The sequence below is a fragment of the Bison bison genome, unplaced genomic scaffold (assembly GCF_000754665.1).
Source record: "Bison bison bison isolate TAMUID 2011002044 unplaced genomic scaffold, Bison_UMD1.0 scf7180017864289, whole genome shotgun sequence".
Lineage (NCBI taxonomy): Eukaryota > Metazoa > Chordata > Mammalia > Artiodactyla > Bovidae > Bison > Bison bison.
Window position 1 is genome coordinate 20913107 of NW_011494861.1, and position 10914 is coordinate 20924020.

The 10914-nt window shown below is 39.2% G+C and overlaps 1 protein-coding gene across 1 annotated transcript in view; it reads left to right on the plus strand.

The window, feature by feature from the left end:
- The window catches only part of AXDND1 (axonemal dynein light chain domain containing 1), an 80153-nt gene that overhangs the window by 2267 nt on the left and 66972 nt on the right, over nt 1–10914 (plus strand). The window contains exons 2-6 of the mRNA XM_010850253.1: nt 2314–2486; nt 3271–3374; nt 6469–6589; nt 7230–7315; nt 9692–9748. Coding sequence (XP_010848555.1) covers nt 2314–2486; nt 3271–3374; nt 6469–6589; nt 7230–7315; nt 9692–9748 — 541 coding nt within the window. The remainder of the gene's footprint in view (nt 1–2313; nt 2487–3270; nt 3375–6468; nt 6590–7229; nt 7316–9691; nt 9749–10914) is intronic.

The following is a 10914-nucleotide window of genomic DNA, read 5'->3' on the forward strand; positions in this document are numbered from 1 at the left end:
TTTATAATATTTTGCAGTCCTACTCGGCATAAGGATTGTAATTTTTTTTTTTTCAAATGCTGATGAGTTTTATATTGTTCTAAATTCAACCTATTTTAAGTACCAGTGGTGGTTTGAAACAGTACTTTCTGGGGTTTTGGGTTTTTTTTGTTTGTTTGTTAAGGAACTAGTTTGTATCAGGTTTTAGTAATTACTCTGAATGAAGGTACTTATATAAGATTTTCATTCATATATAGATGTGCAGATCTGTTCTAGAATAAGAATCTGCCAGACTCATTTCTCCCCTTGTTATGTTAAAGCCTCCTCCAGCTTACCTACATCTTGTTTTTAGGAGAGACTCTGCTAAAATCTACTTTTTTTTTTTTCTTATTTCTTCTGATATTCTGACTCCATCCCAAACTCGCAAGAGATAAAGATTTGGTAATATGAACTTTAGGTGTTCTGATGTTCATTAAAGCATGATACATCCTTACAAAAATTAAAATAAACCATGCTATGTGAGAAGCATAGATTAGTGGAGAGTTCTTTAAGGAGAGTGACAGCCCAGCCCTCCTTGACTAACTACATAGGAGACTTTTCCTATATTAGGTGTTCACCTTCTCTTTATATCATCTGCCCTCATTGAACTCTGCAGAACATTCTTTGTACTGAGTGTTACCTTACTAATTTGGTCAGATTATTCTACTCCTTTTTTTGTTTGTTTGTTTTTGAGCAAGCTCTGGGAGTTGGTGATGGACAGGGAAGCCTGGCATACTGCAGTTCATGGGCTTGCAAAGAGTTGGACACTACTGGGCGACTGCACTGAACTGTTTCTACTCTTTTCATTTCTAACAATTGCAATTCTACTGTTAAATCCAACTCAAATCCCTTCCACTCTGTAAATGTTCCAATTGAATTTTCACCTTTGAACTTAGAAAAAATTACTAAGTAATTTGACAGTTTTGAAGAGATTTCTTTTGTGATTTTCATATCAAAGGGTAAATAGACATTCCCATCATCTTTATGCTGTCCCAGTTAACTGATCAAGTTAAGTGAGTTGTTTTCAGTTTTGAATTTGGAGTAATGGAGGTTTATCATTGTACATGAGTTTTTTAACTCATGTCTGATCTGAGTGTAACAGAGCAGAATGAGCGCAGCCCTTAGCAGCCAGCCATTACTGTGCCTCATTACTCCACACCCTGTTACTAGGCAACAGGTCTTGCTCAGCCGATGCTTGGTGCCTTAGTGCGCCCCGCTTGCAAGCAACCAACTTGCAACCAATGAAGGGTTGTCAGTTGTCCTTCTCAGCCATTGGTCAACACCGCAGTGGCCCGCTGATAACTGTCAATGAGGGATCATTGGGGAAGTGATTCAATCAAGGATCAGTGGTGTGGTGGTCATCAGGTGGAGACTGAGGTAAGAGACAGATACAGGTCTTCTCCTGGAGGCTCTCCAGCTTACCCAGTTTTGGGCCTAGGTGAGCTGGAGGGTCCAGGGAACAGCCTGTGGGGCTCCAAAGCCCTCATTAAGGCCCTCCACTAGCCTTGGTCCAGGCCTTGAGGCAGCAGTGAAATTCTCCCTTCCCTGTCTCTGAGACCTAAGAGCAATGGCTGTCTGCCTGGGTCGCAATCTGTGAGACCTGGTCTCCCCCACTTGGGCGGCCTAAGGAAGCAGAGGGCCATCTGGGTTGGATGCCTGGCTCCCTCATGGATGACAGCTGGGCAGGGTGTGGGAACCTGCCAACTGAGCTCTGTCTCCTCTTGGCCGGGATCTGGACCTTGGAGGGTGAAAGTTATACCTTGGAACCTTGCTCTTTCTTGTCAGGACAGAGAATACCATTCATCTGGTAGAGATTTACAGGAACATCACTACCTGACCATGACCGGACCTTAAGAACAAAGAATCTGACACTGAGAAGTCTGCAACAACTAACCACGCCCATCCCTCCCCTCTTGCTTTTAAAGGGACTTGTTGAAAGCTTTCAGTAACTTTGAGATTCTTAGGGTATGAGCCACCCATCTCCTCATGTGAATCTGTAATAAACCTTTCTCTGTTCCAAACATTAACGTTTAATATTGATGGGCCTCACTGTGCATAGGACACACACGATTTGTGATTTCGGTAACATGAGTAGGGCAAACAGTATGAGTTGTTTTTTTTTTCTTGACTAGATGATTCAGTGTTTTAAATATTGTTGCTATTCTTGACAACCAGGAGCAATGGTTCTCTCTGTCAGCAACATATATATATAGGATTGATGAGACAGCCTGGAAATCTCTAACTGACTAAAACAAAAAAACTACAGTAAGCTTTTCTTTCCCATTATTTTCTTAGGACTTCCTGAACTAAAGGAGAAAAAAATTTTGGTGGATCGGTCACAACCCCTTCCTACTTCCCTTCAAAATGAGTTCATCCCTGAGGAAGTTCTGCTTTCTCTGACCAATGCGGCCAATGCTGGTCCTTGTCCTGAAAACTTACTGCCTCCTAAGAAAATTAAAACTCCAAAGGTGTGTGTGTGTGTATATGTGTGTATAAAGTACTTAGGAACATTTATCTTGACATCCAGTTCATTAAGTACTTATTTAATATGTTTTATATTCCAGGTTGTCTTAAGGATATTTTAAAATTAATTCCTAGATTGAAAGCTAAAATATCTTGCATGAATACTTTCAAGGAAATACTTGAGTATATCCATTAACCTGTTTCTGTGTGATTTACCTAAATGATCGTTACCACTCTTAGTCTTGATGTTTTTCTTTTTTAAAAAAAAAGTTATTTATTTATTTGGCTGACTCGGTCTTGGTTGCTGCACATGGGCTTTCTCTAGTTGCAGAGAGCGAGGCCTACTCTATCCTTGCAGCACACAGGCTTCTCATTGCAGTGGCCCCTCGGTCATAGCCGAGCGCATGCTCTAGGGTGCCCAGGCTTCACTGGTTGCTGCATGTGGGCTTGTTAGTTGTGGTTCCTGGACTGAGTAGTTGTGGAGCCCGGACTTCGTTGCTCCGAGGTTTGTGGGGTCTTCCCTAGCCTGGGAAGTCCTTGTGCCCTGCATTGTAAGTCAGGCTTTTAACCGCTGTACCACCAGGGAAGCCCGGAGTCTTGATATTTTTCTTTCACTATTAAGTTGTTCTAGTTTCATTAATAATTCTTCTTGTTATCCAATAAGAATTATATTTTTTCTAAACAGTATCCAAATGCCTTTAATGTACTCAAAAAAAATGATTAAGAATAGATTTCATTTGACTAGAGCGCCCTCTGCTGTGTATTCATGTTTTTTTTTTTTCTCCCCAGGGTACTCTTCCTCGCTCTGTTGACCACGTCTGGCATAACCCTGTCCGAAGAAATAAGTTCAAATACCTGATTGACCATCCAGTTTCCCTAACGGGAGCTGGAAGGTAAAGAAGGAAGATAGTGGGGTAGATGCAGATGAACAGAGTCATTATCTCATTTTGTATGATTTCCTTGGGAGGAGCAGAACTGGAAAAATCACACTCATGGTTTTAAAGCTTGAAGTATCTTTAATGAACCAGCATACAGTCTGAAGAGGGCAGGGTCTACCTTTTGTGTATGATTATTCTCAGTAGGAGGCAGCGGAAGCTGGCTCTTGTGACGTTTCACTCATTTAAGTTTGCTTTGCTGTGCCTTTGTGTACTTGTCCCCTCACTCTCCTGTCCCTTGTTGTACCCTAGCAGGAGGGACAGTATCAGGCAGAACGTCTTTAGGGCCTCTTTTATTTGCACTTCTGAGAAAAACCAGGTAACAGTTTTATGACATGCAAAAACTTGAAAAATAAGTGCTTGTTAGCCCCTGGTTTTCCTCAGAGCAAACCCTAAACCTTTACACGTGTGTGTGCTCAGTTGCTCAGTCATGTCTGACTCTTTGCAACCCCATGGACTGTAGTGCATCAGGCTCCTCTGTCCATGGAGTTTTGCAGGCAAGAATCCTGGAGTGGGTTCCATTTCCTACTCCAGGGGATCTTCCAGATCCAGGGATCAAACCCAGGTCTCTAGCGCCTCCTGCATTGGCAGGCAAATTCTCTGCCACTGCACCACCATCAAGGAAGTGATCAAATCAGCGAGTTATATTTGTTGTTTTTATATCATTCCTAAAAATATCCAAATTGTCAATATTTTCCCTGTGAAGATTGTGATCTAATTTTCTGTGTGTGGTTCATTTATCAATTTACTCCCTCCAAAAAAAAAAAAAAAACTTACTCCTGCCATGCTCCTTATTGGAATACCACTTAATAGTGAGTTTACAGTTACTAATACTTGGGTAGATTATTTGTTTTTTCTGAGTTCAGTTTCTTATTTGTAAAAAGGGAATAATAGACTTACTCTGTTTTGTGTACCTGTCAGGGATATAGAAAGCACAAATGAGATAATGAATATAAAGTGAAAGTGAAGTTGCTCAGTCGTGTCCGACTCTTTGCGACCCCATGGACTGTAGCCTACCAGGCTCCTCTGTCCATGGGATTTTCCAGGCAATAGTACTGGAGTGGATTGCCATTTCTTTCTCAAGGGGATCTTCCTGACCTATGGATTGAACTTGGGTCTCCCTCATTGTAGACAGATGCTTTACGGTCTGAGCCACCAGGGAAGTCCTCATATATTTCTTTGAGCCTCTTTTTTGGGTGGGGAGGCAAGAATAATGGAGTGGGTTGCCATTCCCTTCTCCAGGAGATCTTCCTGACCCAGGGACTGAACCCGGGTCTCCCACATTGTAGGCAGATGCTTTACTGTGTGAGCCACCAGGGAAGTCAATGAATGTAAGAGCGCTTGTAAAACTGTACACTGCTGTTACTGCTGTGTAAATATAAGGTGTTATTCCTCAGTTATGTCTCAGTGCTAGAAAAAGTGGCAGAAATTTAGGCTATGGACTTCTGTGTTCTGGGGCTCTGGTGTCATAAGTATTGGTACTTTATTTTATGCCAGTGGACCATGACTTTAATTATTAACATTTAATAATTAGTAGTTATGAGATATTTGAAGTACTTTGAAAAATCATTAGCTCTGAGTGCGGCAATAATCTGACATTAAAATGTTAATGTCAAATGTCATCTAAGTAGGAATTTTTTAAAATGTGAAGATCTGTAGTGTGGCAAGACAGGACAGTGGCCTCTCTGAAATGTCCTCACTGGAGTCCTTGGGCCCTGTGGATACATACCTTACGTGGCAAAGGTTATCCTGATTTGGCATTGGCAAGAGACAAGAGGAGGGTGATGATAATATCAATAAGTGTTAGTGACAGACATTGAGGACAAAGGATGGGACAGAATCAATTATGGATGCTGAGATTTTTGATGAGTAGAGTGGTGGTGCTAACTGACAGAATTAGGGATTACAGAAGCATGACAAGTTAGAATGGGGGGAGAATTATTTAGTCGTATCTAGAAGTTCGGAGAAGGCAATGGCACCCCACTCCAGTACTTTTGCCTGGAAGATCCCATGGACGGAGGAGCCTAGTTGGCTGCAGTCCATGGGGTCACTAGAGTTGGACACAACTGAGCGACTTCCCTTTCACTTTTCACTTTCATGCATTGGAGAAGGAAATGGCAACCCACTCCAGTGTTCTTGCCTGGAGAATCCCAGGGATGGGGGAGCCTGGTGGGCTGCTGTCTATGGGGTCGCACAGAGTCGGACACAACTGAAGCGACTTAGCAGCAGCATCTAGAAGTAACAAGTATGATAAGGTGAGATTTGATAGTATAGCCAAGGGAGAAAGTGTAGGGAAAGCGCAGAGGAATGAGGCTAGGATGTTGGAGAACATTTCCATTTGGTAGGCAGGAGGTCACAGAGATGTCCAAAAAGGAGTGGGTGGGACGAGGGAACCAAGGGAGTCCAGTCATACAGAGGGCAGGGGAGAGAAGAGTATTTTTAGAAAGTGAGGTGATCAACCCTGGAAAATACCTGAGAAGAACAGTGGAAGATGAGAACTGGTGACTTAACTATAGAAAGTCATCCTCAGCTTTCTGGAGAATGATTTTACCAGAGAGATGGGAATGAAATCAGAATTGCAGGGAAATTTTAAGAAGTCTAATGTTGAGCAGAAAGTGCGAGGTAGATCAAGGTAACTTAATGACAATGCACAGTCAAGGGAAGATTTTTAGAAGCAGAAATGACCTGAGTTATAGACCGGAGGGAATATTCCAAGAGAAAAGGAAACACACAGAAATTATAATTGATGGAATGAGATCCCCAAGGATGTGGGCAAAGATGAAATGAAGGACTGAAGTGGAGGAAATAATCCTGGGGAATAGAATACATCTTAATCTGAGGTTGAAGGAAAGGAGAAAGAAGTTTGAGGTGGAGAAGAGGACGGATGTGGGGGAAAACCCTAATGCCTCAGCCTTCTAAGTAAAATAGGAGGTAAGGAGACCAGTTTTGTGTCCTTTTTTACCCACTAGAAGGATGTGTGTGGGCATTACCCACTTTTATCCAGTAGCCAAACAAAAAACTTATTTTGTGAATTTTTATTTTTTAATCTTAGGGATATTTCTTTTCTGTATGATGTTAAATATGTTAAAGGAGAGACGAGGGAGAGTGTGGTTTGTCCCCCACGAACGGACCATGCACTGCAGGCACGTGATGGTATCATTGTCCCTCATAAGGTAAATGAAGTATTTGACAAATAACTTCCTCTCCCTCTCTCTACTTAAAAAAATCCTCAAACTATAAAGCCATGTGAAACTCTAACGGCCTGCATTGTTTAAGTTTTCTAATTTTTTCATGGCACTTTCTAATTTTTTCTAGAAAAGGGAATTTACTGGGAGAAGATCAAATGTATCTTAAGCAGTTTTCCAAATTACAACTATTTAATCTTGAAAATACAGTATAGGAGCCTAGGTTTTTTTTTTTTTTTTTTTAAGAAACCCACAGTTTAAAGTTGTAGAGTACTTGAAAGTAACACATCATCATAAATCAGCTAGATTTCAATTTAAGAAAAGGCAGAAAAAAAAGTTGTAGAATTCTTATTTTTGGCAGGTTGCTAAGGTAAATCTGAAATAACTCTTGAATTTTCAAGTCAATAGATTTCTTTGTTATTTAATACTAAAACCAAGATTGTTCTTTAATTCATGGTTAATTTTTTAACCTGTTTTCTGCTAAAAGTTTATTATTCCTTGCCATGACCCATATTACTAAGTGTTATTTCTCTAATCAAAATCTCTTAATAAATAGTATCCTTTGGGGATAGGAATTAGGATTTATATGACTCATCTAATGTTTTTATTCTTGTTCTTTCTTTTTAAGCCAAAGAAACTAACAGATACATTGATTCCTGAAGAATTTCATATTGTGTCAAATACCGGAGTTTCAGGTTTAGAGTGTTTCGATGAGTGAGTACTGGGGTATATGCTGAATATCTGACAAGTTGAGCTGTTTCCTGCTTCCCAGACATAGAGGAACCTGAGGCATTCACTCACGTTCCTAGGCAGTTGTTTGGTTGCTGAGTTGTGTCTTACTCTTTTGTGACCCATGGACTGTAGCCCGCCAGGCTCTTCTGTCCATGGGATTTCCCAGGCAAGAATACTGGAGTGGGTTGCCATTTCCTTCTCCAAGGGATCTTCTCAACCCAGGGATCGAACCTGTGTCTCCTACATTTGGCGGGCAGATTCTCTACCACTGAACCACCAGGGAAGCCTTTTTCTAGTCAATATCTACAATGAAATGAATAAATGTTTGGCTTACCATGCTAATAAAATTTAAGGACGGTATCAAAAACTAATGAAAAATGTCTTACTTAAAAGAGTTTGAAGCAACAAGAATTTACTGTATGGTGCAGGGAACTGTGCGATTATAAAATATTCAATATCCTGTAATATCTTCAACATCTTGTAATAACCTATAAAGGAAAATATTCTGAAAAAAAAAATATATAACTGAGTCACTTTGCTGTGCACCTAAAAGTAACCTATATTGTAAATCAGTTATATTTCGATTTTTAAAAAGTTGAGACTTTTGTGATTAAATTGTTTTCTTTTTCCTGTTGTTTAATTTTGAATGAAAAAAAATTAGATCTTTGTTCTGAGTGCTTGCTTCTTCTTTAGAAATGGTTTTGAGCAATAACAAAGGAAAGTAGCCCTCTAAGTTGAAACCTCATAATGCGCGCTCTAGGGCTTAACTCCACACTTCAAACTAGTCATTTCCAGTTTTCTTTGATTCCTGCTTTATGAGGTTGAAAAAGGCTTTATTTTCCGAAACAATACTTGAATGTTTCATAATTTGAAATTTGAAAAACTAAAACTTTGGACTAGTTTTTATAGTAAAATATCCAGAAGCTGTCATTCATTTCACCTTATCCAGTACATATGTTATATGGCATTTCCTTATAATGGTGGGTTTCAGAACAGTATTTTGCCAAAGGGAACTAAATGCAACTCTTTTGGGGGATGACTTTTAATTTTTTATGTAATTTTAAAGTTATAAAAATGTTACAAAAATAAGACAAGGAATGTTATAAAAATGTTACAAAAATAAGACAAGGAGTACATGTCTTACAAAAATAAGACATGTACTCTCTCCTGACTCACTGAGTAATTAATTACGTTTTGCCTCATTTGCTTTAATACACACACACACACACACACTCTTAAACTATTCAAGAGTAAGTTGGAGGCCCTCATGACCTTTTGCCACCGAATACTTCAGTGTGTGTTTCCTTACAAAGCACTAGTTATAGATCCTGTTGATGACTTTTTAGCTCCATCATTCTTGTATGTACTAGCTGCTGTTTTACAATATAGATTCATGGATTTCTCCCTTTTTTTGGTGAGTCATATTTCTTTGCTATCATTGATGTTCACGTTTTTCCTGATTTTGCTAATGCCAGCTCCTTTGAGCTGGCTCTTGTGTTCTTTAGGCACGTGCCCATCATTCTTTGAATGTTCTTTTATTTTCAGGCTCAGTGAGATTTTCAGGTTCGTCTTGGATTTCCCAGCTCCAGCTCTGAAATGAGCTACGAGTCACTTCTTCGAGAAGTACTGTTTTCCTTTTCGTGGAGAAGAGTTCTCAGCAACCAAGATCTGGGTGCTAGGCATGCTCATTGCTCCCAGGGTACCATTGCTTCTAGTCCCTCTCACACACTCACTTTTGAAACTATTTTGAGCCTTTATAGTCCCTGAATATTTTTTACGAATCTAAATTCTGAAAATGGACCTTATTAACCAACTGTGTTCCAGTAGGGGGCAGAAACAAAGTAAATGTTTTTCAACTGGAGGAAGAAAAAAGATACATAAATAGTAATAAATTTGAAGAATTGCCATGTGGTTCTCATTGTGATACCCACTTAGGTATAGGCACGTACTTCCAGGCGACAAATGTGTGTGTTGGGCATCAGGAAAACTGGGTTTGGTTTCATCTCTAGTTCTTATTAATTTTGTAACCTGTTTAGTCACTTAACTTTGTTGACTTCGGTATTCTTAGAACATTCTTCCACCTTTGATAGGTCATTTTTTTTTTAATGAATCAAAGAAATTTTTGTATTGTGATATATTGGAAAATGTGATTAATGCTCTTTTACTTAAATGTTTTAAATCTAAGTATCATTATATCTGTGTCTGTAGATGTCTAAGGCCATTTAAGTATGATCTTGTGTGTAAAACAATGGACCTTTCTGATTGTCCCCAAGCTTCTCAATTCTGTGAGATCTAAAGTTTTTCATGTTTTGTTATGTGATAAATAGGCCAAGCATTTACCTGTCTTATTTATTGCAGCAAATATACTACTCTCCTCACAGACAGCGAAAATAGGCTATTGCTCTTCCCATCCATGTAAGTACAGTTTATTTTGAGAATGTTTCTAAGAAAGAATAACTATATATTTTTTCCTTTTTATTGGTAGTTTATTACACAAAAATAATAAAATTATCATAGAAACCCAAAACAATGATTACCTACATTTCTGTCATTTATTCAGTGCTTTCTTTGTCCAGCTGCATATTGATTCTTTACATATTTATAATAACATCAAAGTGCTAGAAAACACTTTTTTAAAAATTACCATTTTAAATGTTTTTTTTGTTCCTGTTTTTAAATTTTATTATGGGAAGAATATTTAATATGAGATCTACCCTCTTAATAAAATTGTAAGGGTGAAATACAGTGTTGTTAATTATAGGCCCAGTGTTATACAGCAAAGCTCTAGAACCTTGCGTTATTGAAGTATTACGGCCTTGATTAGCAACTTGTCATTTCCTTCTCCCCACAGCCCTTGCAGACTGCTGTTAAACTCTCTGATTCTATGAGTTTGTCCATTTCACGTGAATGGAATCAAGCCCTGCTTGTTCTTCTGTGACTGGCTTATTTCACTTAGCATGATGTCCTCTTGGTACATTCATGTTGTTGCAGAGTACAGTGTTTTCTTTTTTTTTAAGGCTGAATAATATTCCTGCATGTGTGTGTATACTTCTTCTTCATTCATTCATTGATGGACGTTTAGGCTGTTTCCACTTCTTGGCTATTGTGAATAGAGCTTCAATGAACATGGAGTGCTAATCTCTCACCGAGATCCTTTTTTTGGGGGTAGGGGGCCCCACTTTGCAGCAGGCAGGATCTGAGTTCCTTGACTGGGAATCAGACCTGTGCCCCATGCAGTGGAACTGTGGATTCACTGGGCCACCAGGAAGTCCCTCTCTTTGAGATCTTGGTTTCAAGTCTTTTAAGTGGGATTACTGAATATATATAAAATACCTTTATATTCTACGTTTAACTATTAGTATTTCTCTGTTTTGCTGTAGGCTTTTTTTTCTTATCTATCTTTGTGTATCTATCTATCCTATCATTTTCTTTTTGATTGTGAAGTATCTGGTATTAACACCTTGTTCAGTTCAGTTCAGTCACTCAGTCATGTCCGATTCTTTGCGACCTCATGAATCACAGCACGCCAGGCCTCCCTGTCCATCACCAACTCCCAGAGTTCACTCAGACTCATGTCCATC